This window comes from Sander lucioperca, chromosome 7 (assembly GCF_008315115.2).
Source record: "Sander lucioperca isolate FBNREF2018 chromosome 7, SLUC_FBN_1.2, whole genome shotgun sequence".
Classification (NCBI taxonomy): Eukaryota; Metazoa; Chordata; class Actinopteri; order Perciformes; family Percidae; genus Sander; species Sander lucioperca.
Window position 1 is genome coordinate 493,313 of NC_050179.1, and position 25,119 is coordinate 518,431.

The window sequence follows — 25,119 nt, forward strand, 5'->3', positions numbered from 1 at the left end:
CCTAAGATAATTTTAAATAATCAAATTACCAAAACTCACTGACCATCAGTAAACCTGTCTTTTGGACCTTTGTCCAGTTGGAAGTGCAGCCTTGCATGTTCCAATATCAAGCTTTGAATATAAAAAACAGAAGAATCTTTCTTTCAAATATTTTTCTTTATTTTGCTTCAAAGAAGCTGAACATTTAGTCTTCATTAGACTTATTAAGTCCCACTGGGACAAAAACCTGCAAGATATCCAACATAAATAAATACAAGGTGTTCCTCATTTACTCATAAGCATTCTAAAGCATTAAAATGTCCAAACATTTCACACACAAAACAAACCAACCAAATAAATAGATAATTATTCAAATATTATTAGTGGTTAAATTATTTTACAAAACTATACAATAGCTATTGACCTCGATGGCAAGGCCATCAACATGAAAAGTAGTAAAATGCCTAGTTTACATAATAGCTGCACTTGGCAGAGCTGTAAACCTGTCAGAGTTAAGAGCAGGCAGCCTATAAAGACCTACAAAACACACATTATAGATCTATCGATTATGATGTCATCCATTATGACAATAAATAAGCCTACAAAAACAGGCTCATGTACCTTTTGACTTTTGAAGCCTCGTAAATTATCCCAGGGGTGTCGGCTGTGTATTAAGGTGTGGCACTGTCATGAGTCCAAGTTAAACTCAGAGAATCAGAGAGCATGCTGGACCATTGTTCCCTCTGCACCGATATATGTAGGACCTGACACCCCCTGAGTTAGACTTTCTAAAGAACTTGATGCATTTTAAAACAAACACAACATGAATTGTAGTGTGCCAATGTGACAGCAGGTCTGGATTGGATCCCTTCTAGGAGAAGGTATTTGCTCTGACACATGTACAGCCCACAGCTACCTTAACAGTAACTGGCTTCAAATGGTATTTCTTCCCACCGTCACAGGGCTCCTTCTTGAGAAACACCCTGGTCTGTTTTACGGGGACTGAGTTGTAGTCGTGGCTCTCCATCGGGGGGCTGTTGTTCTGGATCAGGATGCATCCTGAACACAGGCACTGAGCCTCGGCATAGGTGGAAGGAAAGTGATCCTTCTTTGTTACAAGTCTGAAAAGGAACAGGATGAGGCAGTGAGCAGCTTATCCAAACACAGTGAGGAGATGTGACATCCAATAAGATTTTGCAGCGTTTTCCCCGAGGTTTGTGGAAGACTTAGTATTTAGCGGGGGGTATAGGGGCCTTCTCTCAAGAAAATGTTACATTTTTCAAAGAATTTTAAACCATTATTATTAACATATCTGAGTAAATATGCAATGTTTACATAATTTTGGACCAATATTATTACCATATATGGGTCTAAAACGTTGGAAAAGCTAGAGCAGCTAATAAATAAATGACATTCAGAAAAGTTTTAAGACAAAACTTGCTTAAGAAGTTCACCAACTACAATCAGATCTGAGAAAAGTCTTTTAGTTAGTATTGATGCTCACATTGATTTTACATTATTTTGGCTTAGGTGGTGCCTAACAGCTTGGGTGCTGCGCCTAAGCCTTATAATGGTAGGGAAAACACTGATACGCTTTCATGAAAATGCAACGAATTTTAATGTGAAAATAATTATTTTTCTACACCAAAAAAATAAAAAATAAAAAATAAAACTGAATGTGTTTTTTGGAGATATCGGGTTTTCACAACTGCACGTTGTTTGTTGACACATTTAAAAAGCAGCTGAAGACTCACCTAGTTAAACATGGCTTTTGTCTCGTGTTTGTAATTTTGTTTGTTTTTAATTTTTTTTTAATTTGAATTTTCATTATTTTATCTCTTTTTTTGCTTGTTCATTTTACTCTTATTGGGTCTCATTTTAAAAAAAATTTTCTCTTGTGAAGCACTTTGTGACATTGTATGTAAAAGGCGCTATATTAAATAAATGTATTATTATTATTATTTAATCGAGAGTCCTGCATAAATAGTAGGGGAGACCAGGGACGGTTGTAACACTTTTAGCAATTTCCCCAATAAATCAAGACCATTTACACTGTAATAGCCACTTTGATATTATACACTTCACTGTGTCACCTACTGAAAAAAATGCATTTAAGTTGTTTTATGAAACAACAAACAATATACAGGATGCAAAATTGATTTGAATACAGTTACTCCACTGAGTCACTTGCGCCCCCCTAAAAAGTGTATTAAAATCGCCAATGTTTAATCACAAACTTTGCTAACCTTTATGGTTTCTCATTCAAACAGACAAATCAAACAGTGAGCTCCTAAACGTAAAAAAAATAGAGCTATAGGAGGAGGACTTTACTAGACTATTGGAAACTCTCCAGTCAACTTCAAACAGGCAATTCATAAAGTGCAACAGTGAAGCAATTCACGGTATTCCCAGTGGATAGGCTATGTGGCAACACAGCTGCAGTCATTGGATATAAACGTAGCTACAGGGGACTTTCCCTTTTTCTTTTCTTTTTTTTTAAAGACGGGGTGTGGCGCATATTAGCGAGTCATCAGCGCTCAGAGCCTAGTGACCAAGTGCACCTCATCTTAAAGCCTAATTAATAAGGTGAAAATGATGCATAGACGCAAATATTGTGCAAATATTCATTTTCCCGAGTTACTTCATCATTTCAAAGAAGCTTACGATGCTGAGTGATACCTGATCTGTGGCTGCACCATTCCATCACATGCACTCTTGCTTGAGCCTATCTTCTTAGAAAGGTTTTCTCCTAACCTGACATGATATTTTGGGAGGCCTATGAAAACTTTACGAACGTTTAGGAAATTTCCCAAGACAATCGACTCCTTGTGATAGAGTTTTTTTTTTTTTTTTTTTTTTAGCTTATTCTGAGCGAGTTAAAGTTCTTATCCAGGAAGCAAAATCACGGCAGCATCCAAGGCGATGCCTCGGATTTTTAAATCAAATAACTGTGGAATGCGACAGGATGCTACTTACACGTATCTCCAGGGGGACAGGGACCTGGCGTGGAGGTGCGGAGGCACCTGCTTAGGGAAATGCTCCACGGGGCAAGAGGCAGGTGAGTCAGGGGCCGCGGTAGTCTGAGGCTCCTCAGGCTGCGTGTAGCTGGTCATCAGCTTCCTCTCTGCTGCATCTTGCAGCTCCTGGTCGTCTTCATAGCACCTCGTCCACACGGGCACGAGCAAAAGCCCAAATATGAGAATCTGTGGATGGGGCGGACAGAAAGTCAGAAGGCAGCTATAGTGATGGAGAGATCAAATGAGAAAGCAGCTGGTATCAGCAGCTGTCCTGTCTCTCTGTGTGTCACTTACCTGCTTCATGTCCATCCTCAGTTTCTTCTTTGCGTCTGACTGACTGTTTACGAGGGAATCTCTTGTTGTATTGACTTGTAATCATCCTCACCGGTCTACTATTTATTGAGTCGATGCACCTGGGGAAACCCGTGGCATGAGGAAATGGAAGAGTAAAAGTACAGTAGGTGTGAGGGATACTGCATGTAGGAAGGCATCAGACTGAGGGCAGGCCTGGAATTTTCTGCAGACACGCGCACACACACACACACACACACACACACACACACACACACACACGCACACACACACACACACGCACACGCACACGCACACACACAGAATCAGAGAGTGCAGAGAGGCTGACGTCATACAGGAAATATGCTGTGAAACACACTGTGATGAAACCAGAGACTGTTGCTCACAGTCTACTTTAAGAATGCCCTCTTGACCTGAGAACCAACATGAGGCAATAATCATCATAACATCTCTACAAGTCTTTCATTGGCTGTATCGTATCGTGTATTTCATAAATATAAAAACCAAAATCACTTAATGAAACAATATAGCCTACTTGTGTATACCCGCGTGCCATCAAACTGACTTCAGATCAGCAGTAATTTATTTTATATATACAAACATTTCCACAGAAGATATTGTAGTTACTGTGTGTGATTACCATATTTACTTGAGTGATACAGATCTGAGAATTCTTCAGAAGGACACACATACAGACACAGCAATCTACTTTTAAAAGGACAGTATGGGGCCTTTAAGAGCAGCTTAATCCCTTATGTGAAAAATAAAGATGTGATTTCTTGTAATTTTATGTAGATTCAAACTTTGGAGCTTATGGCTTTAACAAGGTCTGATTCTCTGTTGTTGAGATGTACATGATTCCTAAAAAAACATCCAGAAATGTGATGTTTTGATATGTAGAAAGTCTTAAACTATACAGGAAATAATTAATAAAATGGTTAAATAATAATAATTTCCTTTACATAAATAAAGACATTTGCAGCATACATTGATGCGGAAAGGATTTGTTGCATAAAAATACGCCAGAATGCAGTAAATGAAGTGTTTGACGCAGACCTCCCTGGTTATAACGGCTATGCCATTGATTGTAACGCTCGCAATTCCACCACACGGCTTGCTAGCTAGCTGGATGGACACAGTGGCTGAAGTTTAACTGGCAAACCGTTTTTTATAGTGCGTTCTATTTACCTCGGAACTTGGAAGCCGGAGCTGGGAATGATGTGACCCCCGAGTTGACCGCGTTCCATTAAAACAAGTCGGATTTAATAGTGGGGTTTGCTCTATCCAGGTTAGCCATTGTTAGCAATACCAGTTGATAACAACGCATTAGGCTGTTTTTTGTGCATACAAACAGCGTAACATGGCCACAGAAGATGGACAGTACTGTGTTTAAGACTGATTTAATGATGAAAGAAGTGCTAATAAACTATATATTACTACAGCTTGCACTACTGTTGATGCATCGAGCAGCCATGTTGGATTTTGAGGTCGGTTTGCTCGGGGTACTGTGAGGCTACATTTACATTACTACGTTTTGTTTTTTAAGCGGAGTTTTGAGCCAAAAGCGATCTTTGTGCACACAAGTTTTTTTTAGCTCCAGTAGAAGAACTTATCTGCGTTTAAACTAACACGCCCAAACCGCATATGTCATCAGGCAGCATGTATACTCCCCCCCCTTTGCTGGTAGTTGCCATGGTAACGTTAGTAGCTTTAGTCTCAGAGGACGAGACGTCATGACCAAATCAGGCGGTGAAACATTGGCGTCAGTGTTGGTGTTGCTAAAGGTCTCCGTTTGCGGCCACTGAGACTGCAAGACAAACCAAGAGATTATAAACCAAATTTTCTCCGGTTTAGGGGCTCTGAAATGCCAGAGCAGTGTGAATGCGAAGTGTAAACGTAGCAAAAGATATTCATTTTTAAACCAAATAGTAGCAATATAAATGTAGCCTGAGGTTCAACAACTTCCCAACTCGGAAGTTCAGGGGGCGTGTTTCTGTGTACAATTGGAACACACCATTGTTACCCTAACATACAGGCTAATAAGAGTTGAAAGTGTGCCCAAAACAACAAAAGACTGGTAGCTAAAACTAGCTAGTTAGCTTTTAACTGGGGGTAACATTAACGCCGGGGGTGCCTCTACTCAGTCTTTCCTTTCTCCTACTTTATTCTTTTAACTCTTAATCGCTTCTCTGCCCCTCCCATTCTCTGAACCTGACCTATAAACTGAACTACGGGCAACATATTCCTCCCATGAACTCCCCAAGAGTCTCTCCCATGTTAGTTCTGCAGGGTTGCAATATTATTTATGTGTAGTGCCTGTGTTTTGTATGATATAGGCCCTAGCTGTCGGGTGTATAGTCTCCTCAATTACTGAAGATAGACACAAAGGTTGATGATGTTGTGTGAATCTTTTCAACGTCCTATTTCCAACACTTTCATGTTTCATAAGGTAAAATCATATCTATAGATTGTTTTTTCCATCCACAACAAAGAAGAAATGAACTGACATATTTTGTTTCAGTTCAATTACAAATCATGGAGTCAACATGAACCCTCAAATAGAAGTGGAAGTGAAAAGGATGTCAGTCATCCCACCAGTTTAAAAAATCTTTTGTCAAAACATTTCCCATTGCTGTAACTTTAGCTCAGGATGACAGATTTGTAATACCTGTTTGCAATAATCTAATTTTGTTCATAAGCGAAGGACTGCTTTACAAAAACACGGATGCAAATGAGCATCAGCGCATACTGTGGTTTCATTTTGTTTTGCTAACCTTTTCAAACATGAGTAACTTGTTGGCTATCACATGCCCATGTCCTTATTACCATTAAAAACCTCTACATTGAGGATGTTTCCTGTGGTTGTAAGACAATTTCTTTTACTATTTGTGTATATGTGTGTGTGTGTGTGTGTGTGTGTGTGTGTGTGTGTGTGTGTGTGTGTGTGTGTGTATGCGCGTATGGTGTTTATTTTCAGAACTTTCAGAAATACTCAAAGAAATACAAGAAATACATTTTTAACTTTAGAGGACATGAGTAATTGAAAACACACATACACACACACACGTGCGCACACACACACACACACACACACACACGCACACACACACACACACACACACACACACACACACACACACACACACACGCACACACACACACACACACACACACACACACACACACACACACACAAAACAGCTCCCGGCTGTGTCAGACTATGCCAGTTTTAATGATGTAATACATCTTGTTTAAAATACAGGTTTGTAAATCCCACAGACTGAGATCCAAAAATAGCAGGATTTCTTCATCTTCTTCTTCTTCTTCTTCTTCTTCTTATTATTATTATTATTCATCCTCTCATGGTTTTAGTGCCAGCAGAATTTCCAGCAGAGGTTTGTATAGCTGGCCCCGTAACATTGCCGAGCATCCTTTGTAAGTGATTAGGTGTCAGTTATTATTAGCAAACCTTTGTGGTTATGTCAATGGCACTGAAAGCTTAAGAAAGTCTTTGTTGTCGTCTTTGTATATATTCTGCTGTGACGCGCTTAGTGGTCTCATTGTTTGAGAAGATTGATTAGATTAGATTGTTGACTGTCACCTCACCCATGTGACGACTCCAACAGGATAACAACTCTCTCTCTCTCTCTCTCTCTCTCTCTCTCTTACAGCCACTTGACCTGGATTTGGGTTTCACAATCCTTATTTTATTTTACTTTATTTTATGTAATTCCTTTGATTTTCTCTTTATTTACTTACATGTAATTATTTCAATTTTCCTCCCAGGTCCATTGTCAAGGAATGTTCTGTTGCTTAAAAAAGAAAGAAAAATAAACAGCTAAAAAAAATAAAAAATAAATGTATATAAATGTAAATAGTTATTTGGTCTGGATCAACGGATGTACATTTCCAGGATAATTGTCGGATGTTCCCCACCGTCCACTCTGTCTCTCTGTGTGTTGCCGTTCTCAAACTCTGTTGGCTTCAGGAAACAACAACCTATCAAGCTAGCAAGCTATGTGCTGAAAATGGCAAGTTTTTGAAAAACAAATTGGCTCATGCAACAAGGTAGGCCTGCTTGGTTCTGGAAATGATTGTAAAGATTTACAAAGAATATATTTATGGCATTTACGGCTACACGCCGACCTGTCAATCATGTCATGTCTGCAGGACAGAGGCTTAGCATCGCTAACCATGGCACTGTGTACATTACAGTTTTTCTCAATTGCTTAAACACTATAACCAGGCTTTTGAACTAAAATTTCAAAAACATAGCGCCATTTTTCAAAAAGCACACCCATTTCACTAAACTATAAACACTATTCCCTGGTTTTGACACATGATTTGTTGAACTGTTACTGCAAAACTCTACACACAAATCCCTTAATTGCTCATTGCCTACACCATGTTGTCATTTAGAAAGTACAGCATTCAATATTGCTCACTCAAGTCAGCACAGCTGAAGCTCAATTAGCACACAATTACCCAGGGGGAAACACTATGAGTCAAAATTGATCACACACCAATCAGAACTTTCAATAGATAGATAAAATGGCCAGAGTCAGTTCATTGAGTTATGGAACAATGGATCCACAGAGAAATGACGGTCGAGGAGGGAGAGGGAGAGGGAGAGGGAGAGGGAGAGGAAGAGGAAGGGGGAAAACAGGTAGGTGTACTTACAGTACGACTGCTCTGTACAGTAACTTTTGAGTGCTGTACTCTGTGCTTTGACATCACATGCACTGTTGTACTATGCTTCTGTAATACTATAATAATAATAACTGTAATAATAATAGGCTTTTGTCAGAGGAGCAAGAGAGGAAGCTTGTAAACATGGTCATTGCCAATAATGTAATCCGCCTGCGAGAGATTCAAAGGAGAGTGATTGAGGATAATAATCATTTTCAAGGAATAAATTCCATCAGCCTTTCCACAATTGATCGCATCCTCCGAAAGCATCGGTTCCGGATGAAACCGGTGTACCGCGTCCCTTTTGAACGAAACTCTGACAGGGTAAAAGACCAACGAGTGGAATATGTTCAGGTATGACTTTTGATATTGTATGAAGTATTGTGCACCATCACAGTATAGCAGTTTATGCTGCCATTTGTGCCCTCCTGAACTGTGCTTCAGGGTAGCGATATACTCTATTGTATTTTGATGTGTTTTGCAGAGAATCTTTGAGATTGAAGGCTGGCCTGTTCCACCTGAAATTATCTTTGTGGATGAGGCTGGTTTCAACCTCACCAAAAGAAGGAGAAGGGGGAGGAATATAATCGGCCATCGGGCTATTGTAAATGTCCCTGGTCAGCGTGGAGGGAATGTCACGATGTGCGCAGCCATCAGCCAACGAGGGGTACTCCACCGCCATGCCAGTCTAGGACCCTATAATACTATGCTCCTTCTTGCATTCCTTGACGGTCTAAGAGAGCATATGTTCCAGCTGGACCACAGGGAACCAGCACAACCAGAGCACCCTCACTATGTTGTTGTTTGGGATAACGTCAGCTTCCATCGCGCTGCTCTGGTTCGTGACTGGTTTACCGATAACCCAATATTTTCCAACCTCTTTCTGCCTGCATACTCTCCATATCTTAACCCAATAGAGGAGTTTTTTTCGGCATGGCGGTGGAAAGTGTATGACCGAGAACCTTATATGCGTGTTTACCTCCTTCAGGCCATGGAAGAAGCCTGCCTAGACATATCAGTAGATGCGTGCCAGGGGTGGATCAGGCATGCAAGAGGATTTTACCCCCGCTGCCTGGCTAGGGCCAATATAGCCTGTTATGTGGACGAGATTCTCTGGCCTGACCCAGAGCAAAGACGGGATGCTGATGCAGAATTTTTTTTTTTTTCTTTTTTTACTGTGTAGTACTGTAATACAGTAATGAATAAAATGTGCCAATGTAACCATTGGTTGTGTCTTGTGTTCATCTGAAAAGGTTTGTGGCAACATAATTTAACAGTTTTGGAAATGTTGTTTTGAAGTTATTACACCAGTGTGTAAAACTAAGTTTTAGTGTGTATGTTGTGACGGCTTGTGTGTCCCGTCTGGGGTCAAAGTTTGGTTTTTCAGCAAGAGTTAATGGTTTTGATATAGTGCTTCATTTTGACCTGAAAATAGGATGTTTGGTGAATTGGGTGAGACGTTATGGATTTGTCTTTACTGTTTTGAGAATACGAGGCATAGTTTCAAGAAATGTGTTTAAGCAATCGAGGAAAAAATGTAAAATAGCCATGAACTTGTTTTTGGGTGTTGTCCATGTTTTCGTTTTAAACTTTGACCCTCTCACTACTGTGTGTTTTCAAAAAGGGAAAAATATCCAGTATCCAATCACCTCAACTTCCCCCTGTGGACTCTGTGGCTCTATAACAATGTCCCACTACTTCCTCTTTTGCTTTCGATGGGCAAGAGTCATAAGTCCTAATGTTGCTAGAGGGCTTTGTCATTTGAACATAAATAAATGTCATTTTTGGGCATTTGATGAAGCGACTGATGCTGCCATTTTCTCTGAGAGGACAGTCTTGAACCTTTTTCCTCCTCCTTTCTGAAGCCACATTTTAGCTAATATGCCTAACTCCTCATGTGAAAGCCTTACAAGATTGATTTATTATCATTATTATTTCCAATGGTTTAGTTCTTTTTTTTTCTAACTACAGGTAGTTATAGTTTTTCTGCTTAAATATCCCCCAGTATTAGATGCAATGACACTGTGTGCATGGACACATTTACAATTACTGAAAGCAGCTTCTCCAATCATTAACGGTAATTTCTAATTTAAACGCTCATACATTAATACAATACATAATTTAAAAGGCAACGTAGCCTACAAGGACTGGTAGAGAGGTAGAGGTAGAAATGTCCATGTGGGTCTCTAAATCAGAGAAAGAGAGTGTGTGTGTGTGTGTGTGTGTGTGTGTGTGTGTGTGTGTGTGTGTGTGTGTGTGTGTCTGTCTCACTCACTCACTCACTGTATAAGGGTTTTTACTCCGAATTAATTGAATGTGGAAACATGGTTAAACATAATGGATAACAAAATAACACCAGGAACCGCACACATACATGATACTTGTGTACCTGAATTTATTGCCCCATTCATGCTGGGATGCTTTCCAACACTCATACGCAATCATAACAACTGCCAGTCCTGAATAGTTTCGTCCCTTTGACATTCACTAAATATTTCTACAACTATACCAACAAACTGTGAAATGAAAACTAAACTTAACTTGAATCTCTGTTTGAAATTCATGTGGTCACACATTTAAAAATGTGCATGGGTGTCTTTTCAAAGACTCAAAATAAGTGATCGATAAGTGCAATTTAAATCTTTGAAATTATTTCTGAACATTATTTCACAAGCTGAAAACCATCCGCACCCTTTTGATTACAGTCAGTAGCAGCCCTCTGTGTCTGACACAACTGTGGTTTCCATTTATCTCTGCTACAGCTGCTGTTAAGACAACAGAGAGCACTGTTGAGTCTAATACCATTTCATACCAATCAATCAATCAGACTTGGATATGTGGCTAGTAGAGCTTTTCAGCAGGTGGTGGAGATTGTTGTTACAGTTTTTCTTAATTGCTAAGACACATTACTTGAAACCCTCACCCATTTTCTCAAAACTGTAAACTGAAAACCAAATTCTCAAACTATATTCACAAAACACCTGACTCTGCTGGCAAAATCAAACAATGCTTTCAGATCATACACATAGCCAGTCAATAACTAAACACTACAGGGCATTCATAAGATATTACCTCAAAAATTCTCGAACAGTGGCCAGGGCATGTAGTTACAGAAACATTTTTTAAAATTTCATACAGTAAATACATTTTGCAATGAAAACAATTATAAGTTATTGTTAGTATAACTTGTACAGTGAATATCTTTTACACTGCAAGTACTACAGTTTTGAATGTCTGTATATTTGGCACTTGTAGAACAATACAGTAGCTCAACTGCAAAAGTCCAAAAAACAAAGAAAACGAAATGAAAAGCACATGACACTACACTAAAAAATATTGTGAAACCACAAAATCAGACAACATTAAATGCTCCTGTGCCACCTGTGCACTCTGAACTGGCTTATATTCTCAACATATGGTTTGATCACCTCAGTAGTAACGTGTGTACAATTTTGAGTCGTCGTGTGTAGACAATGACAATTGTGCTGTGGTTGTGTTTAAATTTTGCTGCCCGTGTTGCAACACAAGTGCATCACAGTGTGAAATGTGTTTTAGCGAGTGAGACTGGCCCTCATTTATCAACCTAATGTAGAAACCAGCGCAGATATGAGCGCAGAAATCCTCTTACGACAGGCTTCACGTGTGATTCATGAAACGTTCGTATCACACCAATCAGAGCGTAAGAATGGTCGTACATTGATAAACGCAGCGGCTGGAAACGATCGTAATTTAAATATCACGCCCCAATATATTCTCGGTTTTGAGATTGAAACCCTGATATGTCAGGTTAATTTGCACCAACGTGTGTAGCCTATTTGGCAGCCTGAAAACTGTTATTAAAGGCTGTAGAAAGAATGCGGAATGGAAAGAGATCACTGATGCAGTGTTGCCGTAGTAAATCGGACTCCAGCTGAAGTTTATTTAATTTATATATCCTTGACATATGTATGCTACAGTCCTAATAGTAATATACAGGCTTATATTGCAATATCTTAGGCCTACAGCTACCTATATTTAAATAAACACACAGTAGCGGAGTTTATGCAGTGTCTTTTATTTTACTCGTGTGTTTTTCTTGAGTCAGAGCCAGGCAACAGCTGTGAGGGAGAGCGCGTGTCCTCCGCCCCCCGTGCTGGACCAACACCCCGACCCTGTCTCCTGACAGCAGAGGGGCTGGAAAAACAAGCCGAAATATGTCAATGGCAGAAATAAATGTTGTGCATCGTCGTGTTTCCTGTATTGAATATCATTGCCAAACATAACACTATACCTTTTAAAAGCGAGGAATAATATCCTGTCTCATTCATATACAGTGTTGGGCAAGTTACTTCCAAAATGTAATACATTATAGATTACTAGTTACTGTCATTTGAGAGTAATTAGTTATATTACAATATTACTGTCTCTGAATTGTAATGCGTTACACTACTTTTGCATTACTTTTGAGTTACTTTCACCAAAATAACAGGGGAAGTTTGATTTGGCAGCTAGCTTGTGAATTTCACCACCGGATCAATAAAGTCTCCTCTTTATCCACTTTAATACATCATACATTATTCATATTTTGTATAATTAATATAAATATGCAAAGTAACTAAAGCTATACAAAATAGATAAGTAAAACGTATAATAGGCAAGTAGGAGAAAATGAAAATACTCAATTAAAAGTACGGCATTGTTGTAAAATGTTTGTTTATAGCACTTCAATAAGAAATTCATGTTGTTTAGGTTAAAACACTCTAAAGGAAATGTTCAATTATAGTGTGATTAAAACTCACTATTAACATTATTTACAGTACTTGATTTACAGCTGATTTGTGAAAAGGTAGCCTACACAACCTTATTTAACAGTAATTTAGTTTTACTGCGAACCGTCACAGGAAGTGCTTTTATTTTGAAGTAGGCTACACGGAAGTTGTCTGTTGTGTAGCCTACTCTTGCTAGCTTACTGAGAAGCAACATGTCCATCAGGCTCAAGTTGTTCACTTTCTTGTTTGTAAAACTGCAACATATTGAACAGTAAATGGTCACAGTAAAAGACAAGCGTTTTTGGTCGTCATTCGAAGCCATTCCACTAGGCAAAGTTACTCTCCACGGCTGATAAAAATGCAATGATATTTACGTGTAGCAAGCCTCAACATTAATTCCCGACATGTTTATATCTGTCAGTCGCTGACGTACCGTCACCTGTTGGGACATACATGCTGTCCGTACCGTCTCTGGTTCTGACCACGGGAACAGAAACGGGACAGCTCACTTCAACGCAGCGTAATAACTCCTGAAAATAATATCCATCTCGCAAATGTATTTGTCTCTGCAGTCATCTCAACCATCGAATACAGCGACAGGAAAACAATACGGCTTTTTTTTTTTCCTGTGAAGAAATGTGTAAAAAAACCAATGCACCACTAAATGTTGCGTTAAAATGCGTTGTAACTCGCGTTACTGAGATTGTAACGAGTATATTACCGAAATTTAATTAGTAATGCGTTATATTACTGCGTTACAGCAAAAAGGAATACATTACTGTAATTGCGTTACTTTTGTAACGCGTTACTCCCAACACTGTTCATATAGCCCCCAGTTGGGGCTGTGCTGGACACTGCTCTCTGGGCATCGGGTCATCTGGCTCCACCTCTACATTTATGGCACCCTGTTTTCCTGCTCGATGTGCAGAATCTCACAGGCTGCAAGATAGAGCCATCTGCCCTTAATCAGTCCGATGGAGCGCTCCACAATGGCCCGTGCGCGTACGTGTGCACTGTTGTACCGGCGCATAGAGGTCCTCTAAAAGAGCCAGATCTGGCATTGCTGATAAGTGATCAACTGATGACTTCTCCTTCTTCTGTTAAACTGATTAAATGCTGCACCGCAAGTCCACACTGACTCGAAAACTTGCGTACACGAGTTCAGACCAAACATGAGATTTTATCGCAGCCTATGCTGCCAGAATCGGCGTACGCCCGTCATAAGGTCGTACGCACGTTTCATAAATGAGGGCCAGTGTGTTTTGCAAGAAGAGTGATTGATTCGACAAATGGGTTTAGGTCACTGAGCATTTGGTTCAGAGAATGGGGTTTAGTATTTTAGCAATACAGAAAAACTGTTAAGTAAAATTTGAGTATAACTTTAAGCAGCTTTACAAAGCTTTACACTAACTGACTACCTAACCTGCACTCCATTATTCAATTCAATTTTATTTATAGTATCAAATCATAACAAGAGTAATCTCAAGACACTTTACAGATAGAGTAGGTCTAGACCACACTATAATTTACAAAGACCCAACAATTCCAATAATTCCTGCAAGAGCAAGCATTTAGTGCAACAGTGGCGAGGAAAAACTTCCGACAGACCCAGGCTCTGGTGGGCTGTTGTCTGATGGTGCCGGTTGGGGGGTACGATGAACAGTGGCAGTTATAGTTACAATAAAGATAATGGATCTATGACTAGAAGTAGTAGTTGTAGTAGTTCATGGTGTAGCAGGGCACTGCAGGGCGTAGCAGGGTGTAGCAGGTTGCGGAGCAGGACCACAGTGGCAGCTGCAACCATGATTTCGGTGCCACCCCAATCCAAGGAAAACTGCAAGGCGAAAAAACGGGGAATAAAGGGGAATAAGCTCCCCAGAGCTAAGTTAATAATATATAAAGACTAAACTGAAAAGTCCTAACTATTTGAGTTTTGTCAAGGCTGCTTTGGCTGATTCTGTATTCAAAATTGTTTAAGACCCTTTTTGCAGTGCGTAAGTGTATCAGCCATGTTCAAACAATTTATAAATTAAAAGAAAAAAACTTAATTTATGAGTAGAGAAACGTATGATATATCACTGAATGTTCTGAGTATGAAAATGATGTGAAGTATATGCTATGGCCTTTGCAGTTGCCAGATCTGAACAGCTATGGGGGATTTTGGAGTGACGTGTTAGACAGCGATCTCCACCACCATCATCAAAATACTAACGGAGGAAATATCTTTTGAAAGAATTTGGGAACCCGCATTAACCCTAGCCTGGCTCCGCCCTCCTATGTACTTCCGCTCAATTTTAATTCCCCTTCAGTACTCCGTCTGGGTTTGCGGTATATTCTTGGATTTTCTCCGGCCAAATATTTGGTGGTCCAATCAGCGAACAGAGGGAGTGGCTGAGAACATTGACGTTGAGGATGTGCGCTAGAAAGATGCAAGCGAAGCCATTCGGTCCATTGTGGCAATGCTGCCAAATATCCAGACGTTAAAGCCCGAGCAAGAACAATATTCTGAGTTTTGTTGGTGGCCATGATGTTGTGGCCCTCCTCCCCACGGGGGAAAAGTTAGATTTTCCAGCTCGCTCCGTTAGTGGTGAAGGAGTTGGCTAAGGCTAACGCTAGCGATGCTAATGCTAAACATAAGCCGATAGTTGTCGGTCTCTTGTTGCACATGCGCATGACATACGTCACGACCAAATGTTAGCGATTGGTTATGGCAGATCCAGAGTGGCTCTGGGCAGATCCAGTAGTTTTAAACCGGGTCCGAAACCAGTCAGTAAACAAAAAAAAAAGAAGTTGCTGGATATTGGCAGGACCTGGAACACGCTGTTGTATACGCTGATCCAGATCATCACAAACATGCTCAATGGGTGCATTATCATGCTGCAACATGAGGTGATAGTCGTGGATGAATGACACAACAATGGGCCTCAGGATCTCGCCATGGTATTTCGGCATTCAAAATGCCATCAATAAAATGCACCTGTGTTCGTTGTCCATAACATACGCCTGCCCATACCATAACCCCACCGCCACCATGGGCCACTCGATCCACAACATTGACATCAGCAAACCTCTCACCCACATGAAGCCATACACGCTGTCTGCCATCTGCCCTGTACAGTGTAAACCAGGATTCATCCGTGAAGAGAACACCTCTCCAAAGTGCCAGACGCCATCGAATGTGAGCATTTGCCCACTCAAGTAAGTTACGACGACGAACTGCAGTCAGGTCGAGACCCCGATGAGGACGACGAGCATGCAGATGAGCTTCCCTGAGATGGTTTCTTACAGTTTGTGCAGAAATTCTTTGGTTATGCAAACCGATTGTTGCAGCAGCTGTCCGGGTGGCTGGTCTCAGACGATCTTGGAGGTGAAGATGCTGGATATTGAGGTCCTGGGCTGGTGCGGTTACACGTGGTCTGCGGTTGTGAGGCCAGTTGGATGTACTGCCAAATTCTCTGAAAAGCCTTTGGAGATGGCCTATGGTAGAGAAATGAACATTCAATTCACAGGCAACAGCTCTGGTGGACATTCCTGCAGTCAGCATGCCAATTGCACGCTTCCTCAAAACTTACGACATCTGTGTCATTGTGCTGTGTGATAAAACTGTACATTTTAGAGAGGCCTGCAACTTTTTTTTTTTTTTTTTTTTTTTTTTTTACTGACTGGTTTCGGACCCCCCTGGATCCCCCCAAATACAGTAAAACTGCACATTTCAGAGTGGCCTTTTATTGTGACCAGCCTAAGGCACACCTGTGCAATAATCATGCTGTCTAATCAGCATCTTGATATGCCACACCTGTGAGGTGGATGGATTTTCTCGGCAAAGGAGAAGTGCTCACTAACACAGATTTAGACAGATTTGTGAACAATATTTGAGACAAATAGTTATTTTGTGTACATAGAAAAGTCTTAGATCTTTGAGTTCAGCTCATAAAAAATGGGGGCAAAAACAAAAGTGTTGCGTTTATAATTTTGTTGAGTGTATATATAGAAACTACGCACAGAAAGTAAGGAAATTTGTGTTTGGTAGATTATTTCTTTGTTGTAACAATGATTCTTGCCAATACATCTTATACCATTGAAAAGCCTGATTATTTCCTTTTTAAATGGTGCCACATTTGTAAGGAACATGCATTTGTGGGATGAGCGCCCATGAAAAATTTGCCAAATCATCTCTGTCAATGCCAAACAGCTTTTCTTTGCTGTTGCTATTTACTCTTGTTTTGAGCTTCTGGTACCCCCAGGTGCTGACAATCAGGTGCCTGATTCTGCAACCAGTGGCAATCCCATATCTCCACAGTCTGGGACCAAACTCTATCCTCCAAGATGACAACGCTCGTCCCCACAGAGCGGGGTTTATCAGAGACTACCTCTAGAATTTGGGAGTGGAGAGGATGGAATGGCCTGCCAGCAGTCCTGACCTCAACCCCATTGAACACTTGTGGGATCAGCTTCGGCATGCTGTTCATGCCAGAGTGACCAACACAACCACGTTGGCTGACTTGCGACAAATGCTGGTTGAGGAATGGGATGCCATCCCACAGCAGTGTGTGACCAGGCTGGTGACCAGCATGAGGAGGAGGTGCCAGGCTGTTGTGGCTGTGTATGGTTCTTCCACACGCTACTGAGGCTCCTGTTTGTTAAATGAATAAATTGTGAAATTGCCAATATGTCTTATAGTATCTGTGGATGTGTCTGCCTTTGATTGTTGATTTAAAGCACCTGATGACAACCCTTGATTTGCGTTTCTTTTCTATACTACAAGACAGACCCCCCAACACAAGCCAACAATGCAGGACCTGTCTGAAAAGGAGCGGGATGAAGCCGAAGGTTGTTATTTTTCCCACCCCTCATTCCACTTTAAATAGTTCCTGTATGTATTTTATATTTTGTAATGTATGTATCATATATTTTATAATATATATTTATAGCAAGACAACAAATATACATAAAAAATAGATATCATTTTAAACACCTACCAAACATTTTATTATATTTTGCACCAAACAAACCATTACCCTAACCACACACCCCAGTACAATCAGTATAATAACCCACCCTCACAATCATCTCTCTTCATCCTCATATCCTTTAAATAAAGTGTTTTTATACAAATTCTTTAACTTTTTATGTTTGTACAATGTTCTAGCCCCCCCCACAGATCGTGATGCACATACTTTTTAGAGTTGTTCTTATTTTGAGCTTTTTAAAGTGTAGTTCTTCTCTCAGATAACACCCACCCTGCCTTTCCATAACAACAGTTTGTAAACGTTCCAGAAGTAAATTAGTTATTGCTTTTTACATGGTTTGTGCTGTCTTAAACTTAACCAGATCAATGAACTTCAGAATATGTGACTTTAAGAATAATGGGTATGTCTGTTCCAGGTATCCAACTTTATTGATGATTCTGAATGCTCTCTTTTGTAATGTGCATGATGATGCAGTGATTTATTTTCTAAAAATATAGATCAGTATAGCTATGGCCTTGACATGGTTTATGTGAGGCTTCAAACACTTTTTTTCAAATTTTCACAGCTAGTGTTATTTAGAGGGGTGGTATCTTTATAAGCCATTTCTTGGCTCCTAACCTCCCCTGCACAATGTTTTACAAGCCATATTGCTTTTTTAATAATGTGTGAATAAACTGAACAAGATGCCTCATCCTCAGGAGCAGGCTTGCTTTTGCAAAAAAAAGACTTGTATTTAGTGAGCTATTGGCTGACTAATGCTGTTACTGTACCTGCAGAGTTTGTTATTCTTGAAGATGATTAATCGTGATTAGTATATTATATATTATAGTCTCTACTTTATCGTGTATTTACAGTGTGACTTACACATTGTGGTTGTAAAAAAAATAATTAACTCAGTAATTTTCATAGTGATATGTAAAGGTTAAGATTTTTACCCTATTCATGTGAGGAAAATAATGAATAGGCGTATGAATAGACTATATTTGGGTCTTTTTCGAAACTTTCCCCTAATGGGATTCTTTGGGGCTTTTTTTCCCCTTACTCAGGACATTGAGGATACAAAATCAGTTGAGTTTGCTTCTGTTGCAATTTGGCCTAGGTTTACCCCGATTTTGTCTTAAAACGACTGGACTATAATGCAGCCTTGCATGTTCCAATATCAAGCTTTGAATATAAAAAAACACAAGAATTAGTTTTCTTTCAAATATTTTTCTTTATTTTGCTTCAAAGAAGCTGAACATTTAGTCTTCATCAGACTTATTAAGTCCCACTGGGACAAAACCTGCAAGATATCCAACATAAATAAATAGTTAATTGGAAGTCGCTTTGGATAAAAATTACATGTAATGCAATGTAATGTAAATACAAAGTTTTCCTCATTTACTCATAAGCATTCTAAAACATTCAAATGTCCAAACATTTCACACACAAAATAAACCAACCAAATAAATAGATAATTATTAAAATATTATAAGCGGTTAAATTATTATTTTACAAAACTATACAATAGCTATTGACCTCGATGGCAAGGCCATCAATATGAAAAGTAGTAAAATGCCCAGTTTACATAATAGCTGCACATGGCAGAGCTGTAAACCTGTCAGAATTAAGAGCAGGCGGCCTATAAAGACCTACAAAACACACATTATAGATCTATCGATTATGATGTCATCCATTATGACAATAAATAAGCCTACAAAAACAGGCTCATGTACCTTTTGACTTTTGAAGCCTCGTAAATTATCCCAGGGGTGTCGGCTGTGTATTAAGGTGTGGCACTGTCATGAGTCCAAGTTAAACTCAGAGAATCAGAGAGCATGCTGGACCATTGTTCCCTCTGCACCGATATATGTAGGACCTGACACCCCCTGAGTTAGACTTTCTAAAGAACTTGATGCATTTTAAAACAAACACAACATGAATTGTAGTGTGCCAATGTGACAGCAGGTCTGGATTGGATCCCTTCTAGGAGAAGGTATTGGGTCTGAGACAGGTACAGCCCACAGCTACCTTAACAGTAACTGGCTTCAAATGGTATTTCTTCCCACCGTCACAGGGCTCCTTCTTGAGAAACACCCTGGTCTGTTTTACGGGGACTGAGTTGTAGTCGTGGCTCTCCATCGGGGGGCTGTTGTTCTGGATCAGGATGCATCCTGAACACAGGCACTGAGCCTCGGCATAGGTGGAAGGAAAGTGATCCTTCTTTGTTACAAGTCTGAAAAGGAACAGGATGAGGCAGTGAGCAGCTTATCCAAACACAGTGAGGAGATGTGACATCCAATAAGATTTTGCAGCGTTTTCCCCGAGGTTTGTGGAAGACTTAGTATTTGGTGGGGGTATAGGGGCCTTCTCTCAAGAAAATGTTACATTTGTAACTGTTTGTTTGTTTTCAATTTTTTTATTTTAATTTTCATTATTTTACCTCTTTTTTTGCTTGTTCATTTTACTGTTGTTGGGTCTTATTTTAAACCATTTTTTCTCTTGTGAAGCACTTTGTGACATTGTATGTAAAAGGCGCTATATTAAATAAATGTATTATTATTATTATTATTATTATTATTATTATTATTATTATTATTATTATTATGTTCAAACCTAAAATAAAACCGGCACATTAAATCCCAATGACTCATGGCAATATTCTGAGTATAGCAAGTGACTAGGGTGTCATTAGGAGTTCATTTAAGTTATATTGTACATATTTGTTGATTTATGTGTTTCTTTTACATTTATTGTTTATTTATGTACAGTATGCACTATTACTTACTTGGCAATAAATCCTTTTCTGAATCTGATTCTAATTTCTCTTTAGCATGGCCGTAATCCAGATTAGTGCTGCAACTAACAATTATTTTCATTGTTGAATAATCTGTAGAAGATTTTCTCGATTAAACGATTAGTTGTTTGGTTTTATAAAATGGTGAAAAATGTAGATCAGTGTTTCCCAAAAGCCCAAGACGTCCTCAAATGTCTTGTCACAGAGGAGAGAATAAACTAGAAAATAGTCACATTTAACAAGCTGGAATCACAGAATTTCTAATTCTTTTTTTTTCCATAAGAGAATAGCTCAAACTCAACAAAATATTTGGCGATTAATTTAATAGATGATAACTTGCCCCAGGACCCCAGACCATTAGGGGCCCCAGCTCACTGCGTGTTAACGGGATGGTCCTGCATTAATAGTAGGGGAGACCAGGGACGGTTGTAACACTTTTAGCAATTTCCCCAATAAATCAAGAACCATTTACACTGTAATAGCCACTTTGATATTATACACTTCACTGTGTCACCTACTGAAAAAAATGCATTTAAGTTGTTTTATGAAATATTTACAGGATGCAAAACTGATTTGAATACAGTTACTCCACTGAGTCACTTGCGCCCCCCTAAAAAGGGTATTAAAATCGCCAATGGTTGCGGCCCTACAAAGTTTAATCACAAACTTTGCTAATCATTATGGTTTCTCATTCAAACAGACAAATCAAACAGTGAGCTCCTGAAACTTAAAAAATAGAGCTATAGGAGGAGGACTTTACTAGACTATTGGACTTTAGAAAGCTTAGGGCCGCTGCAAGTAGACAGGAAACAAACTCTCCAGTCAACTACAAACAGGCAATTAATAAAGTGCAACAGTGAAGCAATTCACGGTATTCCCAGTGGATAGGCTATGTGGCAACACAGCTGCAGTCATTGGATATACACAGGGGACTTTCCCTTTTTTTCTTTTTTTTTAAAGACGGGGTGTGGCGCATATTAGCGCGTCATCAGCGCTCAGAGCCTAGTGACCAAGTACACCTCACCTTTAGAGTTACTTCATCATTTCAACGAAGCTTACGATGCTGAGTGATACCTGATCTGTGGCTGCACCATTCCATCACATGCAAACTCTTGTTTGAGCCTATCTTCTTAGAAAGGTTTTCTCCTAACCTGACATGATATTTTGGGAGGCCTATGAAAACTTTACGAACGTTTAGGAAATTTCCCAAGACAATCGACTCCTTGTGATAGAGTTGTTTTTTTTTTAGCTTATTCTGAGCGAGTTAAAGTTCTTATTCAGGAAGCAAAATCACGGCAGCATCCAAGGCGATGCCTCGGATTTTTAAATCAAATAACTGTGGAATGCGACAGGATGCTACTTACACGTATCTCCAGGGGGACAGGGACCTGGCGTGGTCAGCCGACTGCTTAGGGAAATGCTCCACGGGGCAAGAGGCAGGTGAGTCAGGGGCCGCGGTAGTCTGAGGCTCCTCAGGCTGCGTGTAGCTGGTCATCAGCTTCCTCTCTGCTGCATCTTGCAGCTCCTGGTCGTCTTCATAGCACCTCGTCCACACGGGCACGAGCAAAAGCCCAAATATGAGAATCTGTGGATGGGGCGGACAGAAAGTCAGAAGGCAGCTATAGTGATGGAGAGATCAAATGAGAAAGCAGCTGGTATCAGCAGCTGTCCTGTCTCTCTGTGTGTCACTCACCTGCTTCATGTCCATCCTCAGTTTCTTCTTTGCGTCTGACTGACTGTTTACGAGGGAATCTCTTGTTGTATTGACTTGCAATCATCCTCACCGGTCTACTATTTATTGAGTCGGTGCACCTGGGGAAACCCGTGGCATGAGGAAATGGAAACGTTTTTTTAGTTCCTCACTTCCTCTTTCTAAGTAAAAATACTGTAGGTGTGAGGGATACTGCATGTAGGAAGGCATCAGACCGAGGGCAGGCCAGGAATTTTCTGCAGACACGCGCGCGCGCGCGCGCACACACACACACACACACACACACACACACACAGACTCAGAGAGTGCAGCGAGGCTGACGTCATACAGGAAATATGCTGTGAAACACACTGTGATGAAACCAGAGACTGTTGCTCACAGTCTACTTTAAGAATGCCCTCTTGACCTGAGAACCAACATGAGGCAATAATCATCATAACATCTCTACAAGTCTTTCATTGGCTGTATCGTATGTAACCTCTGTATTGTAGCCATAGGCGTAGATTTCAGTGGGGATGATTTTTTTTTTTTTGACCGCAGGTTGGGTAAAATTGTGCAAATAATTTTCATAAAATAAAAAAAAAAAAAAAAAAATCACTTAATGAAACAATATAGCCTACTTGTGTATACCCGCGTGCCACCAAACTGACTTCAGATCAGCAGTAATTTATTTTATATATACAAACATTTCCACAGAAGATATTGTAGTTACTGTGTGTGATTACCATATTTACTTGAGTGATACAGATCTGAGAATTCTTCAGAAGGACACACATACAGACACAACAATCTACTTTTAAAAGGACAATATGTGGCCTGTAAGAGCAGCTTAATCCCTTATGTGAAAAATAAAGATGTGATTTCTTGTAATTTTATGTAGATTCAAACTTTGGAGCTTATGGCTTTAACAAGGTCTGATTCTCTGTTGTTGAAATGTACATGATTCCTTAAAAAACATCCAGAAATGTGATGTTTTGATATGTAGAAAGTCTTAAACTTTACAGGAGAATAATTAATAAAATGGTTAAATAATAATAATTTCCTTTACATAAATAAAGACATTTGCAGCATAAATTGATGCGGAAAGGATTTGTTGCATAAAAATACACCAGAATGCAGGAAATAAAGTGTTTGACGCTCAAAATGTTCTGCGGGTGGAGCCCCAGACCCCCCCGGTTATAATGCCCCCCCCCAATGTTGAAACAAAACCTATGCCATTGATTGTAACGCTCGCGATTCCACCGCACAGCTTGCTAGCTAGCTGGATGGACACAGTGGCTGAAGTTTAACTGGCAAACCGTTTTTTATAGTGCGTTCTATTTACCTCGGAACTTGGAAGCCGGAGCTGGGAATGATGTGACCCCCGAGTTGACCGCGTTCCATTAAAACAAGTCGGATTTAATAGTGGGATTTGCTCTATCCAGGTTAGCCATTGTTAGCAATACCAGTTGATAACAACGCATTAGGCTGTTTTTTGTGCATACAAACAGCGTAACATGGCCACAGAAGATGGACAGTACTGTGTTTAAGACTGATTTAATGATGAAAGAAGTGCTAATAAACTATATATTACTACAGCTTGCACTACTGTTGATGCATCGAGCAGCCATGTTGGATTTTGAGGTCGGCTTGCTCGGGGTACTGTGAGGCTACATTTACATTGCTACGTTTTGAGAGTTTTGAGTTTTGAGCCAAAAGCGATCTTTGTCCACACAAGTTTTTAGCTCCAGTAGAATAACTTATCTGCGTTTAAACTAACACGCCCAAACAGCATATGTCATCAACATTCTCGTATACTGGGCATAAACAGAAGGCAGCATGTATACTCCCCCCGTTGCTGGTAGTTGCCATGGTAACGTTAGTAGCTTTAGTCTCAGAGGACGAGACGTCATGACCAAATCAGGCGGTGAAACATTGGCGTCAGTGTTGGTGTTGCTAAAGGTCTCCGTTTGCGGCCACTGAGACTGCAAGACAAACCAAGAGATTATAAACCAAAACGGGTCAGAAGTGTTTTCAAATTTCTCCGGTTTAGGGGCTCTGAAATGCCAGAGCAGTGTGAATGCGAGGTGTAAACGTAGCAAAAGATATTCATTTTTGAACCAAATAGTAGCAATATAAATGTAGCCTGAGGTTCAACGACTTCCCAACTCGGAAGTTCAGGGGGCGTGTTTCTGAATCAGAACTCGGAAAATTCCGACTTCCTAGTACAATTGGAACACACCATTGTTACCCTAACATACAGGCTAATAAGAGTTGAAAGTGTGCCCAAAACAACAAAAGACTGGTAGCTAAAACTAGCTAGTTAGCTTTTAACTGGGGGTAACATTAACGCCGGGGGTGTCTCTACTCAGTCTTTCCTTTCTCCTACTTTATTCTTTTAACTCTTAATCGCTTCTCTGCCCCTCCCATTCTCTGAACCTGACCTATAAACTGAACTACGGGCAACATATTCCTCTCATGAACTCCCCAAGAGTCTCTCCCATGTTAGTTCTGCAGGGTTGCAATATTATTTATGTGTAAGTGCCTGTGTTTTGTATGATATAGGCCCTAGCTGTCGGGTGTATAGTCTCCTCAATTACTGAAGATAGACACAAAGGTTGATGATGTTGTGTGAATCTTTTCAACGTCCTATTTCCAACACTTTCATGTTTCATAAGGTAAAATCATATCTATAGATTGTTTTTTCCATCCACAACAAAGAAGAAATGAACTGACATATTTTGTTTCAGTTCAATTACAAATCATGGAGTCAACATGAACCCTCAAATAGAAGTGGAAGTGAAAAGGATGTCAGTCATCCCACCAGTTTAAAAAATCTTTTGTCAAAACAAATCCCATTGCTGTAACTTTAGCTCAGGATGACAGATTTGTAATACCTGTTTGCAATAATCTAATTTTGTTCATAAGCGAAGGACTG

At 39.9% G+C, this 25,119-nt stretch overlaps 3 protein-coding genes across 3 annotated transcripts; 1 reads left to right on the plus strand and 2 right to left on the minus strand.

The window, feature by feature from the left end:
• Positions 1-137: 137 nt before the first annotated feature.
• LOC116038827 (interleukin-17F-like) lies at positions 138-3,403 on the minus strand. Its single transcript, XM_031283513.2, has 3 exons — positions 3,291-3,403; positions 2,956-3,182; positions 138-1,100 (listed from the first exon to the last, which is right to left on the minus strand). The coding sequence occupies exons 1-3, from the start codon at positions 3,303-3,305 to the stop codon at positions 851-853; spliced, it is 492 nt and encodes a 163-aa protein (XP_031139373.1). The 5' UTR covers positions 3,306-3,403; the 3' UTR covers positions 138-850.
• A 4,738-nt stretch (positions 3,404-8,141) lies between these two features.
• Positions 8,142-16,018, plus strand: LOC116038589. The gene is made up of 3 exons (XM_036003141.1): positions 8,142-8,351; positions 8,482-9,041; positions 15,889-16,018. The coding sequence occupies exons 1-3, from the start codon at positions 8,142-8,144 to the stop codon at positions 16,016-16,018; spliced, it is 900 nt and encodes a 299-aa protein (XP_035859034.1).
• A 3,090-nt stretch (positions 16,019-19,108) lies between these two features.
• LOC116038649 (interleukin-17F-like) lies at positions 19,109-22,391 on the minus strand. The gene is made up of 3 exons (XM_031283200.2): positions 22,185-22,391; positions 21,856-22,076; positions 19,109-19,930 (listed from the first exon to the last, which is right to left on the minus strand). Exons 1-3 carry the CDS (start codon positions 22,197-22,199, stop codon positions 19,681-19,683), a joined length of 486 nt encoding a protein of 161 aa, XP_031139060.1. The 5' UTR covers positions 22,200-22,391; the 3' UTR covers positions 19,109-19,680.
• Between the last annotated feature and the right edge of the window lie 2,728 nt (positions 22,392-25,119).